This window comes from Elephas maximus, chromosome 2 (genome assembly GCF_024166365.1).
Source record: "Elephas maximus indicus isolate mEleMax1 chromosome 2, mEleMax1 primary haplotype, whole genome shotgun sequence".
Lineage (NCBI taxonomy): Eukaryota > Metazoa > Chordata > Mammalia > Proboscidea > Elephantidae > Elephas > Elephas maximus.
This window is the reverse complement of record NC_064820.1, coordinates 38912739-38936321: the sequence shown is the minus strand read 5'-3', so window position 1 is coordinate 38936321 and position 23583 is coordinate 38912739. Positions and strand designations below refer to the sequence as shown.

General features: G+C 41.1%; 1 protein-coding gene across 2 annotated transcripts in view; it reads left to right on the top strand.

Moving 5' to 3' along the window:
- The window catches only part of ADAMTS12 (ADAM metallopeptidase with thrombospondin type 1 motif 12), a 449533-nt gene that overhangs the window by 304540 nt on the left and 121410 nt on the right, over nt 1-23583 (top strand). For both annotated transcript variants that reach the window (XM_049861860.1, XM_049861871.1), the window contains 3 exons: nt 1424-1516; nt 3544-3689; nt 10416-10585. In XM_049861860.1, the coding sequence (XP_049717817.1) occupies nt 1424-1516; nt 3544-3689; nt 10416-10585 (409 nt within the window). The remainder of the gene's footprint in view (nt 1-1423; nt 1517-3543; nt 3690-10415; nt 10586-23583) is intronic.

The window sequence follows — 23583 nt, the reverse complement described above, 5'->3', positions numbered from 1 at the left end:
AGGAACTAACCCTGAGCTGATGACACACAGACCTCCAATAGATGAAGCCTCATTTCAGATGAGCTTACAATTCAGCCTCTAATTCAAAATTTAAAATTATCTATCTTAAACTAAGTGAGGAGAAATTGTAAACTCTCAACAATGCTCATCAACTGAATTTTTAGGTAAGAATAGTGAAATAAATACATGAAAGAAGAATTGTACATGAGAAAAAGAAAAAAACAATATAAAATATATGCAAGGCAGATATGCAAAATAACAAAAAAAAAACCTTTTAGAAATGAAAAATATATTATTGACATAAAAGCTCAATGGATGGGTTAAATAGCACACTTGATAGAGCTGAACAAAACTCAATCAACTGGAATTTAGAGCTGAGGAAATTATTTCCCATCCTACTTGAGTGTTTCTCAGAGATGTGCAATGAAGGAGGAACTGGCCTACCCTGATAGAAATCCAGAGTTCTTCAACATTCATATATAAGAAAACTGAGAGCTGGAAAATATGAAAGTGAAATTAAGAGAAATGGAGGACAGGATGAGACGGTCCATTAACAATAATTATGAGTTCTAGAAGGAGAGAATAGAGGTAATCTATTCTAATTTATAGAGATGCTGAATTTACAGAGATAAAGGTAGAGAATTTTCCAAAATTGTTAGTAGATATGAAATCTTATGACGAGGAAACTCATTGAATACAGAGCACAATAAGTGAATGGAAGAATGGAGGATAGACAAAAGACCAAAAGGTGGATGGAAGCCACTGAGCTATTTTAGATGACATATAAGAATCCTTCCCTCTTCCCACAGGGTAGAAATGAGAGGGAATATGTAGTTCATTTGCTGGCAACTAAACAAACTGACTACTTTGGGAAATAAGTAAACAAACTGAGGCTTTCTGGGAGGAATAGTTTCCATATCCTTCAGTCAGCAGGCTCAAGTTATAACCATCCAAACTGTTCATGGTCAGATTGCCTTCCATCCACAGTTTGGATTTACCTGTGATGGCTAGTGTCACCATCTACCTTGCCTAATTACGATGCATGCTGGATATTGTGCCACACGTATAGCCAATGCAGCCTCAACTCTTAGGAGATGGGTTTATCTCCCATTTCTCAATTGCCTACTCTGGCCTACAGACTACTATTTATGAATGATGACAAAGTGCAAGTTAAGTTCCAACTGAGAGATGTCTAACGAATATTTTACGCCATTCTTATTCACTAACAACAAGGGCATTTATGGTGGGTATATAAGTAAGCGTGTGTGTATTTTACCATAACTGTAGAAATGGCTTATTGGCTTGTAAATACCTTGTAAAGACAGAAAAGTGAAATCTCACATTCATTTTCCAGAATGCCTGCTTATTGGCTTGTAAATGCCTTATAAAGACAGAAAAGTGAAATCTCACATTCATTTTCCAGAATGTCTGTCAGACACTGTGGTGCTCAGTGAAAGGCTTTTGCCGCTCTAAGCTGGATGCTGCTGCAGATGGGACAAGATGTGGCGAGAAGAAGGTAATGTGTCAGGTTGTGGAAGAAAGGTGGGAGGGCGGTGGACATAGAGATGTGGAAAAGGGCTGAGAGAAGGCCCTGGAGAGTGCTGTGTCTGGATGAAGAGCAATGAATGGAGATAACACAGTTAGACTAGCCAGAGGAAAGGACTCTATTTCTACTACTCCTTTTGGGCCTTCGCTGACAAGAAGTTGTTAATGAGAGAAGGCTGGGCCCCACTTCCACACTTCACTTGTAAAATATCTGTCTCATCTTTCTCTGCAGAAGTTCTGTGGGGTTGTGGGCAAAACATTTGCTGGGCTTGTTGTCTGAAACTTTCATTGGAATTTTTATTTCTCCATGTTGAAGATAGCAAAGTCCATGGCTTCTTCTTGGCAAAAAAGTCTTCCTACTTTATTAAGCAAGAAAGTCTGACACCCACAAATACAGAGTTGCTAGATATACTCTGGACTGCCTGAGAACTGTGTTATATGTGCTGCTCAGCTAAAACAACTGGGCTTGCTGTTGGTCTAGGGCTTAGTGTTTAGTGGGTACCTTTACGCAGCTTGGGTATGGCATGACCCAGCACTGAGATTATAGAACCAGGTCAGAATACCAAGTGAGCAGAAATAATGGGGAAAAGGAGGTCAGCAGATAAAACATTCCCAAATCCTGCAAGAAATGTGGCCATTTCTAACAACCAAGTTGCATTTCCTTTTGTTTTCCTTTTTATATGTTAGTCCTCCTAAACTGATAGTTGTTGAAAGATTGCCTTGAAGAGGGAGAGAGTAGATTTTTTTCTGAGTCACTTGAAAGTCCAGAGCTGGAAACAGTGGGCAAAGTTACAGGAAAGCAGACTTTTTTTTTTCTTGATACAAGAAAGAACTTCCTGACAACTAGTGTTTTTCCAGTGAAGTAGACTATATTGCAGGAGAATGAGTTCTGTGTTGCAGATATTAGATACCCATAGAAGAGCTATGAAGAAGCGTCATTCACGTTGTCAGTCTGTGTTCTGTTTGTTGTGGTCTGCAACAAGATAAGAAGCTTGCACTAGAAAGTAAATCAACTATGTTACTAAACAACTCTCTTCCTATGCGTAGTAAACTGACATGTTTTTCAAAGTAAGATTTTTCTGATGAAGGAAGCAGTGCATTTATTTACATTCTGACATACAATCTGTTGACCACACTCTGTTGTTGTTAGGTGCCATGGAGTCAATTTTTGACTCATAACATCCCCTTCGACAGAGTAGAACAGCCCCATAGGGTTTTCTTGGCTGTAATCTTTACAGAAAGCCGATTACCAGGTCTTTCTCCTGTGGAGACACTGGTAGGTTTGAACACTTTGGTTAGCAGCCAAGCCTTTAACCTTTGTGCCACCAGGGCTCCTTCAGCTGTGAACAGACACCGTAAAGTTCCCTTCCATTCCTGTAATTCTCTGATTATAAAATTCAAGACTCTCAGAAGAAACTCTTTTTTAAAAAAAATAATTTTTTTTGTGCTTTAAGTGAAAGTTTACGAGTCAGTCTGTCACATATAAGCTTATATACACCTTACTCCATACTCCCACTTACTCTCCCCCTAATGAGTCAGCCCGCTCCCTCCTTCCAGTCTCTCCTTTCGTGACAGTTTTGCCAGTTTCTAACCCTCTCTACCCTCCCATCTCCCCTCCAGACAGGAGATGCCAACACAGTCTCTAGTGTCCACCTGATACAAGTAGCTCACTCTTCATCAGCATCTCTCTCCAACCCATTGTCCAGTCCCTTCCATGTCTGATGAGTTGTCTTCGGGAATGGTTCCTGTCCTGGGCCAACAGAAGGTTTGGGGACCATGACCACTGGGATTCTTCTAGTCTCAGTCAGACCATTAAGTCTGGTCTTTTTATGAAGGAGAAATTCTTTTAATGACCTCTTCTTTGTTCTGCATCTGATGTTAGCCATAGGAAGTCTGCTGGCTCAGGAAGAATTCAGCCTAAACTTCTGGAGTTCTTGACTTAGCTTATTATGGGAACATTCCACGTGCATCTCTGTCTCCTGCCTCTTCCCTTTTCAGTGGTGTATGGCCGGCAAGTGCATCACAGTGGGGAAGAACCCAGAAAGCATCCCTGGAGGCTGGGGCCGCTGGTCACCCTGGTCCCACTGCTCCAGGACATGTGGGGCCGGAATCCAGAGTGCAGAGAGGCTCTGCAACAATCCTGAGTAAGTCTGGCCAAATATTCCTTCCTTCTACAAGTGTTGGGAGATGAAATCTTGGAGAGTATGACTTCAGTGACCCTGAGGCTCCAGAGAGGAATTAAATGGGTTTCCAAAGACAAGAAGGAATCAGAAGATTTATAGTTTCCCTGTGAAAGATTTGGCTTTTTGGGGGGGAGGGGTGGGGTTTGGCACTGGGATCTTACTAGACCTTGGAAAGGTAGGCTGATTCCATTTGAGGAAATAAGAAAATTTCTTTTTAAAGCACAACCTCGGTGGAAGCCTCTAAAAAAAAAAAAAACCCAAAATAAATTCATTGCTGTCAAGTTGATTCCAACTCATAGTGACCCTATAGGACAGAGTAGAACTGTCCCACAGGGTTTTCAAGGAGTGGCTGGTGGATTCAAACTGCTGACCTTTTGGTTAGTAGCCTAGGTCTTAACCACAGAGCCACCAGGGCTCCATATAGCCTCTAAGAGGGTATCAATTAAATCCTTTTATATAATTCCACTCTGTCAATAAGAAAAAAGCCCTCATCCATTTAGTTAGACTCATTTTTGCTGATAAGATTGCAGCTTGCTTTCAATCGTAATAAATGTTCAATTTTATAAAAAAAAAAAAAATAGTTTTCTCCCCTTAGGTAACTAGCAAAATAGCCAGGCACATTTTGAGGATAATTATTTTCAATGTTTTAGATAAGAATTTTATAATTATTTTCAGTGTTTTAGATAAGGTTCCCTACCTACTGCCTACTGCGGTCCAATGTTTTAGATAAGGTTCTCTAGTAGCCTGTTAAGGATTCCATAGAAGTTGTTTCATAAGGGGCTTTCCATTTTCCAATGAAATTGCTTTTTTTTCATTTTTTGTATTTGCATCCAGATATAAATTAAATTTAAATTCCTTTGATTTCCATCTATATATTAAATTCTAAGTTTCCTGGTATACTAATTCCCAAGTGTAATTTTTTTTCAAGTATACATGTGATTGCTATGGGTCAGAATCAACTTGATGACAACGAGTTTGGTTTTATGGGTTTTGTACATGCAACGTCTCCTGCAAGTAGAAAATGTATTAAACTTCTTTTACCTAGATTAACACCGGTCTATCTTGGAGAGTAAGCATCACATTTTTTTTAAAGCAAGCAGTAAGTATGATTATAATTCCTTCAATATCTCAATTCCAAACTTATCCTTTTTATTAGTAAACATATTGTTACATATCTATGTAGAAGTATACCTATATATGTGTTCATGTATATACATGTTCACATATACACTATATAAACAGTATATATAGATATGTATGTATACCAACAAAACAAAACAAACCTGCTGATTCTGACTCACAATGACCCTATAGGACAGAGTAGAACTGCCCCATAGGGTTTCCAAGGAGCTGCTGGTAGATTTGAACTCCCAACCTTTTGATTAGCAGCGATAGGTATATATGGAGCCCTGGTAGCACAGTGGTTAAGAGCTCCGCTGCTAACTAAAAGGTTGGCAGGTCAAATCCACCAGCCACTCCTTGGAAACCGTGTGGGGCAGTTCTATTCTACCCTACAGAGTCGCTATGAGTCAAAATTGGTTCAATGGCAATGGGTAATATAGATACGTAGCAAATTTCTTCTGAGGGTTAATAAGTTAACATCCTCTATAAATAATTTAACACAATACCCAGTAGATAATAAATTGTCAGTAAATGGTAGTTATGATAGTAGTGACTAGTGTATTTGGGGACAACATTGTTCGAAAACTTTACCCTTCAACAGAAATTGTTTTTATTTAAATACAGGCTTTCTGTGACTTCGAAATTTCAAAACCAGGAATTTCTCATAGAATATTTTTACAGAAAATCTTTATTTTGCATTTTCAATTTGATCAGAAAGGTGATTTCAATTTTGGAGATCAGGAAACAGGCAGTTTTCCCTGGGACCTCCCATCAATGTTATGCAGTCAGCCCCCAGCTTGTAGTCTTCGTAGGAGGACGATCAGTGGCCTGTGGTTATCAGAGAGGAATATCCTAGTTGAAAAACTGAAGGACAATCCTTTAACTTGTCTTTGGGGGAAAGATCTCCCTGACATTCTATCTTTACGCACACACACTCTTGTTGCTCACACACACTCACACACTTGTTGCTGTCGAGTCGATTTTGACTCATAGTAACCCTATAGAACAGGGTTAGACACTGCGCTATAGGGCTTCCAAGGAGCCGCTGGTGAATTTGAACTGCTGACCTTTTGGTTAGCAGCCTTAGCTCTTCATCACTTTGCCACCAGGGCTCCACAATTTATCATAGAATCTTCTCAGGTGAGTGGCCACATCTAACCTCAGTTAAGTTGATTGAGAATGGTGCTAATGTTAATAGGGTTACAGATTAGGTTCTTCACGAGCCAGCTGACCTTAAGCCCCTGAGTTCAAATATACCAGCTCGAGTTCAAGTATACCAGTTCGAGTTCAAATATACCCTTGATGTTGGTCAGCTATCTAATAAGCAGAAATTGGCTCAGAGAGGCTGTCGGTGATGTTTGTGGGATGTGTTCTAAATGTAGCCATCAGTCACAGGAGGAGCCAAGTCAGAATGTCACGGCTAGAAAACCAGCCCTAGTTTAGGTATCAAGGACAAGTCTTAGGACCTCCTGCAGGGAGGGAGTCAACTGATGAAGTACCTGCCATGTGAACTACCTTGGTCAAAGCACTTTTATATGTGAGGAACCAAAACCGACTAAGATAGCTATGTGTGCGTGTATAGAAAATCTCATGAATACTCAAAGAGAGCAAAGTACAGCAGAGCCACACAGGAACTACAGCTGCGACCAGAACTGCACAGGGTTCTCAGGGTTTGAGGTCTCTCTGTCCCTGGGGCTATGTGCCCTGCTGTATGACACAGTGGATAAGGGCTCTAGATCTGCATTAAGGCAGATGAGTGTTCAAATCTTGGCTCTGCCACTACCAGTTGGGCACTTTGGGAAGATGTCCTAGTTTTCTGTGTCTCTAGAATATGGTTCCATCTCGACTGCTCCCTTGGCTTATGTATTAGGTTCCTATTGCTGCTGTGACAAATTACCACAAATTGAGTGACTTAAAACAACCTGCATTTATTATTTTACAGCTCTGAAGGTCAGGAATCAGTTTCACTGGGCTAAAAGCAAAGTGTTGGCAGGCTGCATTCCTTTTGGAGGCTCTAGAGTAGAATCTGTTCCTTTGCTGTTCCCACCTTTTAGAGGCCGCCTCTATTCCTCGGCTCCAGGCTCCATCCTGGCATCCTTCCCATCTATGCTTCTGTCCTCACACCCCCTTATCTAGCTCTACTGCTTCCCTCTTTCTCTCTGTGATTAAATTGGGCCCACCCAGATAATGCAGGACAATCCCCTCATCTCAGAAGCCTTAATCACATCTGCAAAGTCCCTTTCCCCATGTAAGGCAACCTATTCTCCAGCTTCTGGGATTGAGGGTGTGGATATCCTTGAGGGGTGGTATTCTTCTGATTCTATGACAAACTTTGACCCCTAAGATGAGGGTTAGGACCATCTTTCCCTCAAAGGGAGTGGTGCAAACAGCAGATGCTCTCAGCTGCTAACTGAGAAGTTGGAGGCTCAAGTCCACGCAGAGATACCTCAGAAGAAAGGCCTGGTGACCTACTTCTGGGAAACCAGCCATTAAAAGCTCTATGGAGTACGGTTCTCCACTGACACACCTGGGGTCACCATGAGTCAGAATCAACTCCGCGACAACTGTTTCTTCCCCCTAAAGTTAGAGGATCATCCTCTGGTTTCCCAACTAGGACAGCCCTTCCCTGATAACCACAGCTTACTTTCCACCTCTGCACTGAGATGCCACTTCCTTTCCGTCCTTTAAGACCACTCTGCATCCACACTCTTCTGTGAATCCTTTCCAGCCAACCTTCTTCCCACTGCTGTCTCCCTTCTCCTAACTCTTATTGTACTTACAGTCAGGGACACAGGCTTGCTATCCTAAACTTTTGCTCATTTCATATATAGGTTATTTTTCTCTCTTCAAGAAGATTGTAAGCTTCAAGAGGCACAGGGCATGTGTTCACGTTTTGTATTCTCCCTTCCTTCAAAATATTGACATTGTGTTCATGGTGGTATTGTATAAATATTGGTTGATTATTAATTACAGTAACCCAAAAAGCTATCATTTACTGAGCTCTTACCACATGTTTATTACTCTCAAAAACCAAAAAAACCAAACCCACTGCCGTAGAGTCAATTCTGACACAGCAACCCTATAGGACAGAGTAGAACTGCTCCATGTGGTTTCCAAGGAGCACCTGGTGGGTTCAAACTGCTGACGTTTTGGTTAGCAGCACTGCGCCACCAGAATTTCCTTAGCTACTCTACTAAACCATTGTAGGCATTGTCTTATTCAAACCTTAAAACTTGTATAGTAAGAATTATGCTATTGAACAAACGAAAAAATTGAGGTTCAGAGAAATTAGGTGACTTGTTCAGTGCCCAGGCATGGGCCAGTAACTTGAAATGTGCCTCCAAAATTGGAGGGTGCTGAGAGACTGAAGAAAGAGGCAGGCAACTCCAGTGTGGCGGCAAAGGAGTTTTATTCAGGAGACTCACATATGAAACCAAGTCCAAGTTCTGGGCAACTGCGGGATCAAAGCAGATCTCTGTACCCTGAAGTTGGAGGGCAGAGGTTTTATAGTGATGGTGGACAATAGTTGCTCCACGCCAGGGGCTTACGTAAGAATGCAAACTGTAGTGAATTAGCAGACCACATGGTGTGCCCATGTTCTGCCTCGCAAAACCTGTTTCCACTTTAGTCAGTCACCTAACTAATAAAAGGTAAAGGTTCAAACTGCAGGTTTTTTGGCCCCATTATACTACACAGCAATAGTAGACATGACCCCTGATTTCAGATGCAGCAAGGTAGGGTCAAGGAGGCATCCCCAGATTGCCTGGAAGCCTTCTCAAAAGACACACAAAAAACCAAACCAGTTGCCATCGGGTTGATTCTGACTCACAGAGACCCTATAAGACAGTAGAACTGCCCCATACGGTTTCCAAGAAGCACCTAGTGGATTCAAACTGCCCACCTTTTGTTAGCATCCGTAGCTCTTAACCACTATGCTACCTGGGTTTCCAAAAGACACACAGGCCCTTGTCTTATCTGAAAGCAATCCTGATATTCTCCCTTCTGCTCCTTTCAGACTCACTCCCAAAGTGAGCCACCCTCAAGTGTGTTGCAAGGAAAATAAAAAGTTGAGGATGGTTATCCTAAAATAAGGATAATTTCTTCATCCACTGAGTATTTATTAAGGGTCTGTTATGGTCACCATGAGTCATAGCTGACTTGACAGCAACTAACAATAGCACCAATATGTGAAGTAGGAGGACATTGGTGGCTCAGTGGTAGAAGAAGGAGAGCATTGGTGATTAAGTGGTAGAATTCTCACCTTCCATGTGGGATACCCAGGTTCAATTCCCAGCCAATGCACTTCATGCGCAGCCACCACCCATCTGTGAGTGGAGGTGTATGTTGCTATGCTGGGACAGATTTCAGCCGTGTTTCCAGACTAAGAAAGACTAGGAAGAAAGGCCTGGTAATCTACTTCCAAAAGTTAGCTAATGAAAACCCTATGGACTACAATGGTCAGATCCACAACCAGTCATGGGGATGGTGCAGGACTGGGCAAAGTTTTGTTCCGTTGTACATGGGGTGGCTATGAGTCAGCGCTGACTCCGTGGCAGCTAACAACAGGAACATACTTGAAGCACTACTTAGGCATCGTAAAGAACATAGAGCTTGGACTGTCATTAAGGAGCTATCTTTGGGAGTGGTAAGTTCAAGAAGTGCATACAGTAGGTGCCAATGAAGTTACTTCTGGCAGGAATCCCAGAAGCCTTCATGATGGAGGTAGCCTTTATTTGGTCCTTAAAACATGGGTAGTAAGTGGACATGTAGAGACATAAAAGAGAGAAAATCTATCTAGAGACACAGAGGAGAAATAGTAAACAATTCAGTTTTTATCACTAAGCAGTTTAGATGAAAGAGAGTGTGGGAAATAAAGTCATTAAAGTGAGTTAAGACAGGCTCATGAGGGCCTTGAATGCCAGACTCAAGAAGTTGGGCTGATTCTATTGCCAATGGATGCCATTGAAGGTTTTTAAACAGGAAATTAAAATAATGAAAGTAATCTGAAATTTTAATCAGATAGTTAGTGTACACAGTAGGTTGATTTAGGGAAAATACGGGCAGAGGCCAGACAGGAATGAAGATGAGGTTTGGGCTACTTTGGTGGTTATGGGGATGAAGATGAGGCAACAAGTGTATAGACACAACTGATTGGCCAGGCAGCTGATTAAATATGGGGTCAAAGGAAAGGCAAAGGAGGGATGATTCTGAAATTTTACCACACTTAACTCACTAAACAGGAAACAGAGAAAAGAGCAATTTGGAGGGAAAATTATGCCTCCCCTTTCAGCTTATGCTTGGGTTTGAAATGCCAGAAGATTATACAGGTGGAAAAGATACACACATTTCAAAAAAGGTAACTATACTCTTGAGACTGAAATGTTGATGTGTCACAGGAAAAAAAAAAATGTGTGAAATTAGAAGAATTTGTTTAAGAGATAAGTTTGAAGGCAGAGAATGATATGGCTTGGCAAGGAACAGGGATGGTAAGATGCCTGAGTATTTTTAAGGGAAAATTCTGGCCTTTAAGGAAACTAAAAAACAGCTTGTCTGCTTCATTTATAGACCAAAGTTTGGAGGGAAGTACTGCACTGGAGAAAGAAAACGCTATCGCTTGTGCAATATCCACCCCTGCCGCTCGGGTGGACCCACATTTCGGCAGATGCAGTGCAGTGAGTTTGACACCGTTCCCTACAAGAATGAATTCTACCACTGGTTTCCTGTTTTTAACCCAGGTAAGGGCCTCTAAGAGTATATTTCAGATCTAGGGCCACAGCCATTATCAGAAAGCATTGATATGTTAGAGTGTCTGTGGTGCCCTGCAAAGCTCAATAAAAAGAGCATTGTGCCATCAAGATCTGACCTTCAGGAGTTTTATATTTTAGAAAGTTGAAGCACTGACCTGTTAAGTTGGTCAGTAAGCATTGAAGGCTGAAAATGTCCACCTCTAGGGGGTAAAAGAGAAGCTTACCAAACATGGTAATTGGCTTCAAAACAACTGAGACGCAACTGAGTGGTAAACTGGGCATGTAGGAATCCAATATCTAATTGATGGTGCAATTGCTTCTTGACGGATTATGTAGAACTGACTATGATTTTGGCAGAAATTCAGAAAGAATTTTATCGTAGATTTGGAATAATTTTGAAGAAAGTGTCAAAGGAGGCAGTTGTTAATTTTAAGAATGAATAGTTTTTCTTTTGGCAGAAGGAAATGAGAAGGTATTCAAAATAAAGTCATGCCAAGTGGGAAGAATATGGCACTAAGGAAGGTAGAATGGAAGGAATGCCTTCATTAGGAATGAACGAGAGCACACCCATGTTCATTGCAGCATTATTCGCAATAGTAGAAAGATAGAAACAACCTAAATGCCCAACAACAGAGGAGTGGATAAACCAATTATGGTACATACATACAATGGAATACTACACAATTGTAAAGAACAATGATGAATCTGTGAAACATCTCACAACATGGATGAATCTGGAGGGCATTATGCTGAGCAGAATAAGCCAGTCACAAAAGGACAAATACTGTATGATACCATTATTATAAAAACCCAAGAAAAGGTTTGACACCGAAAAAAACATTATTTAATGGTTATGAGGGACAGGACAGAAGAGGGGCAAATCACTAATTAGATAGTAGACAAGTGTCAACTTTGGTGAAGGGAAAGACAACACACAAAACAGGGGAAGTCAGCACAACTTGACCAAGGCAAAGTCATAGAAGTTTTCTAGATACATTCAAACACCTTAAGGGACCGAGTTGCTAGGTCTAAGGGCTGGGAAACATAGCCTTAGGGGACATCTAGGTCAATTAGCATAACACAGTTCATAAAGAAAATGTTCTACATCCTACTTTGGTGAGTAGTGTCTGGATTCTAAAAAGCTTGCGGGCAGCAATCTAAGACACATTTTTTGGTCCCATCCGGTCCGGAGCAAAGGAAAATGAAGAAAGCCAAAGACTCAAGGAAATTATTAGCCCAAACAGGCACATGAACCAGAGCCTCCATCAGCCTGAACCCAGAACTACATGGTGACTGGCTACCACCACTGACCACTGTGGCAGGGATCACAATAGAGGGTCCCGGATGGAGGGGAAGAAAATTGTAGAACAAAGTTAAAATTCACAGAAAAGACCAGACTTATTGGTCTTACAGAGACTGGAGGAGTCCCAGAGACTATGGCTCCTGGACACCCTGCTAACTCAGAACTGAAGCTACTTCCGAAGCCCAGTTTTCGAACAAAGATTAGACAAGACTGTAAAACAAACAGTAACACATATGAGGAATGTGCTTCATAGTTAAATCGAATATACAAGACCAAATGGGCAACTCCTGCCCAAAAGTGAGTCGAGAAGGCAGGAAGGGACAGGAAAACTGGACGAATGGACACGGGGGACCCAGGGTAGAAGGGGGGAGAGTGCTGTCACATTGCAGAGATTGCAAACCACATCACAAAACAATACGTGTATGAATTTTTGAATGAGAAACTAACTTGAGGTGTAAACTTTACCTAATGCAAAGTAAAAAAACAAACAAAAAAAAGAATGAGGGCCAGCTCTGGGCTAGAAATCAACATTTCATGGGGACAGCACAGCATAAGAAGGGTAAAACATAAAATAAGGCATCTAAAGTGTGCACGGGTCCTGGATGGCACAAACAGCTTGCTCTCGGCTACTTTACTTGGCAAAGCAGAAGGCCATTGAAAAAAAGGAAGACCCTCAATGAGATAGACTGGCTACAGCAATGGGCTCAAACATAGCAACGATTGTGAGGATGGCACAGGACCAGGCAGTGTTTCATTCTGTTGTATATGGGGTCGCTATGAGTTGGAACTGACTCAATGGCACCTATCAGCATAGCAACACTAACCAAAAGGTTGGTGACACGATTCATCCAGCAGCACCATGGAAAAAAGGTCTGGCAACTACTTCTCTACAATTACAGCCATTGAAAACCCTATGGAACAGTTCTACTCTGACACACATGAGGTTGCCATGAACTAGAATCGACTCCATGGCAACAGGTTTTGTTTTTGGTAAAGGATGCACATCCGAGGAAATAGAGGGGGACAATGAAAGAGCAATCTTGGCAAAGCTTCCCCAGAATGAGAACAAATTACACATTCTTTCCTGAAAATGAAGAACACTCAATGACCATTAAAAACAAAACCAAACCTGTTGCCATTGAGTTGATTCTGACTTATAGGGACCCTATAGAACAGAGCAGAACTGCCCTATAGGGTTTTGAAGGAGCAGTTGGTGAATCCAAACTGCCTACCTTTTGGTTAACAGCTGAGCTCTTAACCACTATGCCACCAGGGCTTCCAATGACCATTAGCTATAGATTTAAAAAAATCTTATCTGTGCTATTTGTTGTTATTTGAGTGGGAGGTGAGACAGTAGAGATTTCCTGAGCTGAGAGGATATGAAGCAAGGGAGTAAAATATATGCTAGCCAAATTGATTGTGATTTTTAAGTCCCTGAAATTCTGGGTTTATAGGACTTAAGAAGAATCATAGATGTTGGCTAAAAAGTGAGGATTGCATATTACCACTTTGGGTCTCCAGAACATCCTGATGGTTTTCAGTTGTCAAGTGTAATGTCTGCCCCTTACCACCTATTATTTAACATCATTCATACTCTAGAAAAGTGAGTCATTTGGTTACTGGTGCAATTTAGCTTCCTGAGCTGGGTGTTTGAATACAGAAAATTTCATGTATATACTCACATGGGCTCCACAAATAACTAAAGATGAAAGGTACATTCAGTCAGTACTATCTATGCCTATGTTTTGGGTATTCTCTGTTCTGTTGAAACTGTTCGAGTCAGTGATCCAGCGGACCCTGAATGTGTAGGCTTCCAGAAGTAGGACAGCATAGCTTCCCCAGTGGTATGACAGGTGCTTAGTTTGGAGTTTCCCCACCCCCCGACCCCCCGCTTCACCAGATGTACAGTTGGTTTTGTATGTGCTCAACTCTCATAGCTTAAGTAGCTGGATTTGAAATGAAAATATTTTGTTACACTTTGCTTTTCATTTATTTACAAACATTTACCTTGTGCATGCTGTTGTTGTTGTCATTTGCCCCCAAATTGGTTCTGACTCACAGGGACCCTATGTACAACAAAAGAGAATACTCCCAGGTCTTGTACCATCTTCACAATTGTTGCTATGTATGAGCACATTGTTGTAGCCACTGTGTCAGCCCATCTCATTGAGGGGCTTTCTCTTTTTTGCTAACACTCTGCTTTACCAAAAGTGATGTCCTTCTCCAGGGACTGATCCTTCCTGGTAACATGTCCAAAGTACATGAGACAAGGTCTTAACCATCCTCGCTTCTAAGGAGCATTCTGACTGTACTTCTTCCAAGACAGATTTGTTCGTTCTTCTTGCAGTCCATGATATATTCAGTATTCTTTGCCAACACCATAATTCAAAGAAATCAACTCTTCTCTGGTCTTCCTTATTCATTGTCCAGCTTTTGCATCCATATGAACAATGAATAAGGAAGACCGAAGAAGAATTGATGCACCACCCACCTCCGTCCTCAGAATCCTGTGTCATAGGCCAGCCTAATGACGTACCCAGAGTCCTCCCAGGGCACCATGAAAGGCAAAGGCCAGAGGGAAAGAGAACAGGTACAGGGCTTCAAGTTCAGCCTTATAAGGCACTTAAATAACACCGGAACTACAGGCCTCGAAGTGCTGGGAGACTCACAGCAGAGGGGCTGTGTGCTGTTATTCTCGATGCCACAAAGGTTATTTATAAGATATTTCTAAGACTCTGTAGACCACTGCAATTATAGTCAACAAACTTTTGTGTTTCTAAATGCGGTGTACTTCAGTTAAGCCGTCTAACTTTAAAGAATGTACTAGTCCTGTATTGCAGACAGGATGGATGGAAGTCCTAAAAGTCCTCTTTTCATGGAGTTGTGTCATGACTATCAGAGGAGAAAGGAGACCTTTTTAGGTTTTTTGTTTTTGTTTTTTTGAGGGCCAAGAATTATCATTTCAAAAAGTAATCCATCCTTATTTAAAAAAAATGAAAATTTACATAATAGAGTGAAATAAAAATAAATTCTTCTTATCCACCCACCCTTAACTTATTCCTCAGAGGTTGTTGCTGTTAGTTGTTGAGTCAGCCCCCGACACCTGGTGACCCCATGCACAATGGAACAAAACACTGCCATCGTTTTCAGCATAACTGGTTGACTAATACAGGAAAGTAACATAAGTAAGAAAGGATACGAAAGGGTTGCTAGGTTGTTTGTGTTTCTTAGAATGCCATAGCCATTGCCCGTGATCGGTTGTGGATTGGACAGTGTTCCCTTATGCCTGATTTTCTGCCGTAGATTTCTAGGCCTTTCTTCCTAGTCTGAATTGGCCTGGGAGCTCCACTGAAGCATGTCTGGCATCATAGTGACACACGATCCATTGCATTATGACACACTGATAGATGGGTGGTGACTGCACATGAGGTGCATTGACTGGGAATCGAACCCAGGTCTCCCACATGGGAGGCAAGAATTTGACCATTGAACAACCAATGCTTCACATTCCTCATAGTTAGCCATTGTTCATAATAGTTTTCATTTTCATACAAATGGAATCATACTTTGTTGTTTCTACAACGTTCTTGATTCATGGTTTACGCCATTCCTTTTAATTGCTGCATTGTGTTCCATTGTGGAAATGCCACTTTATTCGTTTTTCTTTGGATAACCATTTAATTGCTGCAGTGGACATCCTTGTCTTCCATCACTAAGGCCAATGTTCATCTTTATGACTGACTGAGCTGATAATCTCTCAAGAGTGAAATGATATCTTTGACAGTTCATCCAAAAATTTCTCCCAAACAGTGTTGCTCACTGTCGTATCAACCAATTAGTAAATACGGTTAAGCACCTTTTGTAGGTGTAATGTTCCACCGGTAATCATTGGGAGAGGCTAATGGTGATAACTACCATATTTAAACAACTGCTTTATGCAAGATACTGCATCAGAAGTTTTGCTATGTTACCCTGCAGCAATCACCCGCAGGGTGCAGACTAAAGACCCAGAGGGTCTTGGGTAAGATGAAAGAGTTGGGGCTGGGATTTGAATCCCTGTGGACCTAACTCCGGAGGAGCCCTGGTAGCACACTGGAATTGAACCCAGGTCTCCCTCAGGGAAGATGAGAATTCTACCACTGAGTCCCACTGCAGTTCTGTAGAAAGTAGTAAAACATAAAGTAAGCATGTAGCGGAGGATTGATTAGCAATGGCATGAAGGCATAATCATGCAAGTTGTTTTTTGTTTGTTTTTACGGTAATAAGAATTATGCCAGGGTTACCAAATACAAGTCTTTTGACTGCTATGAGAAAAGATAGGAATGATAGAAGCCTAGAATGTTGGGTCAACTGCAAGGATCTTTAGAATTTGTCTAGTTCGTGATGAAGAGTAAAAACCAACCATACCGTCTGTCTGCTGTTGAGCACTTGCTTTATACCAGGCACTGTGTTAAGTGTTTGGCATAAAATCTGTTTGAATCCTCACAACTACCCTGCAAGGTAGGTAATATTATCCCCATTTTTAAGATGAGGAAACTGAAGCACAGGAAGATTAAGTAACTTTCTCAAGGTAATATTAGAATTTCAAGAGCTAATACTTAAATCTGTTCTCTGTATAGGTAAATGCCTCCAGAAATTAGTGATTCTTGCTATACTTAAGTCCCGTGAGAGAATGGACTTTGAATTAAAAAGAATCCTTAGTATGCTGCTAAGTTTGCTTCTCAGGTTCCATGAATGAATATATTACCTGATAACATGAGGAGTGGTTTCTACAAAGATCTAATTAAAGACACTCTTTTTTTGGTTTTGTTTTCTCTTAAAGAAAAGCCTTTACCTGTAGATTAGGGGTTAATAGCATGATCTCTGAAGCTAAGCCACCAGATTTGAATCCCAGCCCTGCCACCCACATGGGATAATAGATGAACTAACTTAGGTGGTTTAATTGTTAAAATGAGATAATCACTTCAAAGCACTTACAAGAAGATCTGGAAAACAGTTAATGTTCAATACATATTAAAAAAAAAAAACATATATTAGCTGTTACTATAACAAGCAAGTTCCTTTTAACTCACTATATAAATGAGACTAGTCTCTGGACAGTTTTATCATTTGGGGAGTGGGTCAAACAGGGCAAACCCAGAATAAAACTAAGGCAAGCATGGGACTTCACCATTCTGGAATTCCGTGGGACACTTGCCATTGGGTGAGTGTTTGCTTGCTATAAGAAGCCACTTGCACGAACCTGAGAGTGAGCACCTCCTTAAATTTTATACCCTACTCCCCTCTGGAGCCCTGGTGGGGCAGTTGTTAAGAGCTTGGCTGCTAACTATATGGTTGGCAGTTTGAATCCACCAGCTGCTCTTTGGAAACCCTATGGCCCATCTAGTCCCAGCCCTGCCTAGCAGCCTCAAAACAGATCATTCCGTTAGAAAAGCCTCAGAATTATTCAGAGCTGCTTTCTCGTTTTTGTTTTAGGTGTCCAAATACAAAATCCCGAGTCCAAATTCTGAAACTCAAATCAAAGTCTTCTTTAGTTTGTCTGCTTCCATCTTTCTCCTTGACAGGCTACTGTTTCAAGAAATGACTTCCCAGCTCAGCACACCTGGATGGATGCTCTCAGCCCTGGGAGAGTGGAACTGTTCCCAGGTGGTTCCTTCTAAATACTTATTTTCCAGTGCAAGCATTGAAGAGCTAATCATGCTGCCAGAAGTGGAAATTTACAATAACGCCAAGTCATGCCTTGTCCCCTCAATCTTCTGGCTCTTTTTCTTTGTCACTCTGCCCAGTGATCTCTTCGACTCCATCTGACTTTGGTCACCTTTGCAGATAATTTACCCACTGCACCTTATATGAAATCAGTTTGTATTCTTTATTTCCTTTGACCTTTCTCCTTGGAGCTTTGAACAGATGTACTGTCCCCTGTCTCAAGTTCATCCAGATTTTCAGTTTTTTGGAGCTTTTGCACTTAGTTATATTTGTGTGGGTTTTATTCTTTTATTTTCTCATCACAAGGATCCTGGTGTCCGCAAGCACTCTGGCACACCTAGAGTTGTAGGCTATCACCGGGTCTAGCCAAGCTTTCCTATGCACTCCAGCTTTGCATTTGATGCCCAATCACACTTAGGTGGGCCCATGATACATGGCCTTATGGTTGGCCTCACCTGGCCCTCAGCTGGTCACATCACCAAGAAACCAACAGCCCTGCTCACAATAAATACATTCAGAAGATACCAAAAGGGACTCTCTGAAGAAGACAGTCTCCAATTTTTCCCTGAAAGCAAAGCAAAGCAAAACAAGCATTGAATTTTGGAGGCAGTGCCAACATGGCACTAGAGACAGAAGCATCATGTCATCCCTCTGCAGCAAAGACCTGAAAAACTAAGTGAAACAAATGTCAATCCTAGAACCGTAAGCATCGAAGGAAGTAATAAAGAACTTGCTCAAGCCCTGAATGGAATAAGAAACCGACAGAAAACAGAGAACAAGAAGAGCTACGGAGTCAAGGTCCCCTACCAACTAATGATGCATGGATTCACCATCTTGGACTACAGCCACCAAGGAATGTAGACAGGGAATATGAGAAGGCAACTTCACGGGGCTCCCAACAGGAGACAGAGCACCTGGTGACAAGGGTTATACATTCCCCAGCACCCCGCCGCCCCCCGTCATCAGGATTGGAGGAAGGTTCATTGACAACCTGCATTATGCAGATGACACAAACTTGCTTGCTGAAAGTGAAGAGGACTTGGAGCACTTACTTACGAAGATCAAAGACCACAATCTTCAGCATGGATTACACCTCAACATAAAGAAAACAAAAACCCTCACAGCTGGACCAATAAGCAACATCATGAAAAATGGAGAAAGGATTGAAGTTGTCAAGGATTTCATTTTACTTGGATCCACAATCAACACCCAAGGAAGCAGCAATCAAGAAATCAAGAGATGCATTGCATTTGGCAAATCTGCAGCAAAAGATCTCTTTAAAGTGTTAAAAAAGCAAAGATATCACTTTAAAGATTAAAGAGTGCCTGACCCAAGCCCACGGTGTGTTCAATCGCTTTATACGCATGTTGAAAGCTGGACAATGAGTAAGGAAGACCAAAGAAGAATCAATACCTTTGAATTATGGTGTTGGCAAAGAGTATTGGGTATACCACAGACTGCCAGAAGAATGAACAAATCTGTCTTTGAAGAGGTACGGGCAGAGTGCTCATTAGAAGCAAGGATGGTGAGACTTGGTCTCACATACTTTGAAGATGTTACCAGGAAGGACCATCCCCTGGAGAAGGACAAAGGACATCATGCTTGGTAAAGTAGAGAGTCAGGAGAAAGAGTAAGACCCTCAGCGAGATGGACTGACACAGTGGCTGCAACAATGGGCTCAAGCGTAACAAGGATTGTGAGGATGCACTGAAACTGGCAGTGTTTTGTTCTGTTGTGCATGGGTCTCCATGAGTTGGAAATGACCCAACAGCACCTAAAAACAGGAAGAAGAAGAAGCACAAGAAAAGATGTAAAAAAAATCTATCTTCCTGGCTATCGTGCACACAATAACCAATAACCAGAAAGATGGATCACTTTACCCAATAAGCAAGGCACACACAGGCTTACTTGCGCTTACTTACTAATCTGAAGTGCACAATATCACCTGTTTTTTTTTTTTTAATAACTTTTATTAAGCTTCAAGTGAACGTTTACAAATCCAATCAGTCTGTCACATATAAGTTTACATACATCTCACTCCCTACTCCCACTTGCTCTCCCCCTCTTGAGTCAGCCCTTTCAGTCTCTCCTTTCTTGACAATTTTGCCGGCTTCCCTCTCTCTCTATCCTCCCATCCCCCCTCCAGACAAGAGTTGCCAACACAATCTCAAGTGTCCACCTGATATAATTAGCTCACTCTTCATCAGCATCTCTCTCCCACCCGCTGACCAGTCCCTTTCATGTCTGATGAGTTGTCTTCGGGGATGGTTCCTGTCCTGTGTCAACTGAAGGTCTGGGGAGCATGGCTGCCGGGATTCCTCCAGTCTCAGTCAGACCATTAAGTTTGGTCTTTTTATGAGAATTTGGGGTCTGTATCCCACTGATCTCCGGCTCCCTCAGGGGTCCTCTGCTGTGCTCCCTGTCAGGGCAGTCATCGATTGTGGCCGGGCACCAACTAGTTCTTCTGGTCTCAGGATGATGTAGGTCTCTGGTTCATGTGGCCCTTTCTGTCTCTTGGGTTCTTAGTTGTCGTGTGGCCTTGGTGTTCTTCATTTTCCTTTGCTCCAGGTGGGCTGAGACCAATTGCTGCATCTTAGATGGCCGCTTGTTAGCATTTAAGACCCCAGACGCCACATTTCAAAGTGGGATGCAGAATGATTTCATAATAGAATTATTTTGCCAATTGACTTAGAAGTCCCCGCAAACCATGTTCCCCAGACCCCCGCGCTTGCTCCGCTGACCTTTGAAGCATTCATTTTATCCCGGAAACTTCTTTGCTTTTGGTCCAGTCCAATTGAGCTGACCTTCCATGTATTGAGTGTTGTCTTTCCCTTCACCTAAAGCAGTTCTTATCTACTGATTAATCAATAAAAAACCCTCTCCCACCCTCCCTCCCTCCCCCCCTCGTAACCACAAAAGTATGTGTTCTTCTCAGGTTTACTATTTCTCAAGATCTTATAATAGTGGTCTTATACAATATTTGTCCTTTTGCCTCTGACTAATTTCGCTCAGCATAATGCCTTCCAGGTTCCTCCATGTTATGAAATGTTTCAGAGATTCGTCACTGTTCTTTATCGATGCGTAGTATTCCATTGTGTGAATATACCACAATTTATTCACCCATTCATCTGTTGATGGACACCTTGGTTGCTTCCAACTTTTTGCTATTGTAAACAGAGCTGCAATAAACATGGGTGTGCATATATCTGTTTGTATGAAGGCTCTTGTATCTCTAGGGTATATTCCTAGAAGTGGGATTTCTGGGTTGTATGGTAGTTCTATTTCTAACTGTTTAAGATAACGCCAGACAGATTTCCAAAGTGGTTGTACCATTTTACATTCCCACCAGCAGTGTATGAGAGTTCCAATCTCTCCGCAGCCCCTCCAACATTTATTATTTTGTGTTTTTTGGATTAATGCCAGCCTTGTTGGAGTGAGGTGGAATCTCATCGTAGTTTTAATTTGCATTTCTCTAATGGCTAATGATCGAGAGCATTTTCTAATGTATCTGTTGGCTGCCTGAATATCTTCTTTAGTGAAATGTGTGTTCATATCCTTTGCCCACTTCTTGATTGGGTTGTTTGTCTTTTTCTGGTTGAGTTTTGACAGAATCGTAGATTTTAGAGATCAGGCGCTGGTCGGAGATGTCATAGCTGAAAATTCTTTCCCAATCTGTAGGTGGTCTTTTTACTCTTTTGGAGAAGTCTTTAGATGAGCATAGGTGTTTGATTTTTAGGAGCTCCCAGTTATCTGGTTTCTCTTCATCATTTTTGGTAATGTTTTGTATTCTGTTTATACCTTGTATTAGGGCTCCTAGGGTTGTCCCAATTTTTTCTTCCATGATCTTTATCATTTTAGTCTTTATGTTTAGGTCTTTGATCCACTTGGAGTTAGTTTTTGTGCATGGTGTGAGGTATGGGTCCTGTTTCATTTTTTTGCAAATGGATATCCAGTTATGCCAGCACCATTTGTTAAAAAGGCTATCTTTTCCCCAGTTAATTGACACTGGTCCTTTGTCAAATATCAGCTGCTCATACGTGGATGGATCTATGTCTGGGTTCTCAATTCTGTTCCATTGGTCTATGTGTCTGTTGTTGTACCAGTACCAGGCTGTTTTGACTACTGTGGCTGTATAATAGGTTCTGAAGTCAGGTAAGGTGAGGCCTTCCACTTTCTTCTTCTTTTTCAGTAGTGCTTTGCTTATCCGGGGCTTCTTTCCCTTCCATATGAAATTGGTGATTTGTTTCTCTATCCCCTTAAAATATGACATTGGAATTTGGATCGGAAGTGCGTTAAATGTATAGATGGCTTTTGGTAGAATAGACATTTTTACTATGTTAAGTCTTCCTATCCATGAGCAGGGTATGTTTTTCCACTTAAGCATGTCCTTTTGAATTTCTTGTAGTAGAGCTTTGTAGTTTTCTTTGTATAGGTCTTTTACATCCTTGGTAAGATTTATTCCTAAGTATCTTATCTTCTTGGGGGCTACTGTGAATGGTATTGATTTGGTTATTTCCTCTTCGGTGTTCTTTTTGTTGATGTAGAGGAATCCAAGTGATTTTTGTATGTTTATTTTATAACCTGAGACTCTGCCAAACTCTTCTATTAGTTTCAGTAGTTTTCTTGAGGATTCCTTAGGGTTTTCTGTGTATATAATCATGTCATCTGCAAATAGTGATAACTTTACTTCTTCCTTGCCAATCCGGATACCTTTTATTTCTTTGTCTAGCCTAATTGCCCTGGCTAGGACTTCCAACACGATGTTGAATAAGAGCGGTGATAAAGGGCATCCTTGTCTGGTTCCCGTTCTCAAGGGAAATGCTTTCAGGTTCTCTCCATTTAGAGTGATATTGGCTGTTGGCTTTGCATAGATGCCCTTTATTATGTTGAGGAATTTTCCTTCAATTCCTATTTTGGTAAGAGTTTTTATCATGAATGGGTGTTGGACTTTGTCAAATGCCTTTTCTGCATCAATTGATAAGATCATGTGGTTTTTTTCTTTTGTTTTATTTATGTGATGGATTACATTAATGGTTTTTCTGATATTAAACCAGCCTTGCATACCTGGTATAAATCCCACTTGATCAGGGTGAATTATTTTTTTGATGTGTTGTTGGATTCTATTGGCTAGAATTTTGTTGAGGATTTTTGCATCAATGTTCATGAGGGATATAGGTCTATAATTTTCTTTTTTTGTAATGTCTTTACCTGGTTTTGGTATCAGGGAGATGGTGGCTTCATAGAATGAGTTGGGTAGTATTCCGTCATTTTCTATGCTTTGGAATACCTTCAGAAGTAGTGGTGTTAACTCTTCTCTGAAAGTTTGGTAGAACTCTGCAGTGAAGCCGTCCGGGCCAGGGCTTTTTTTTGTTGGGAGTTTTTTGATTACCGTTTCAATCTCTTTTTTTGTTATGGGTCTATTTAGTTGTTCTACTTCTGAATGTGTTAGTTTAGGTAGGTAGTGTTTTTCCAGGAATTCATCCATTTCTTCTAGGTTTTCAAATTTGTTAGAGTACAATTTTTCATAATAATCTGAAATGATTCTTTTAATTTCATTTGGTTCTGTTGTGATGTGGTCCTTCTCATTTCTTATTCGGGTTATTTGTTTCCTTTCCTGTATTTCTTTAGTCAGTCTAGCCAATGGTTTATCAATTTTGTTAATTTTTTCAAAGAACCAGCTTTTGGCTTTGTTAATTCTTTCAATTGTTTTTCTGTTCTCTAATTCATTTAGTTCAGGTCTAATTTTTATTATTTGTTTTCTTCTGGTGCCTGATGGATTCTTTTGTTGCTCAGTTTCTATATGTTCAAGTTGTAGGGACAGTTCTCTGCTTTTGGCTCTTTCTTCTTTTTGTATGTGTGCATTTATTGATATAAATTTGCCTCTGAGCACTGCTTTTGCTGTGTCCCAGAGGTTTTGATAGGAAGTATTTTCATTCTCGTTGCTTTCTAGGAATTTCCTTATTCCCTCCTTGATGTC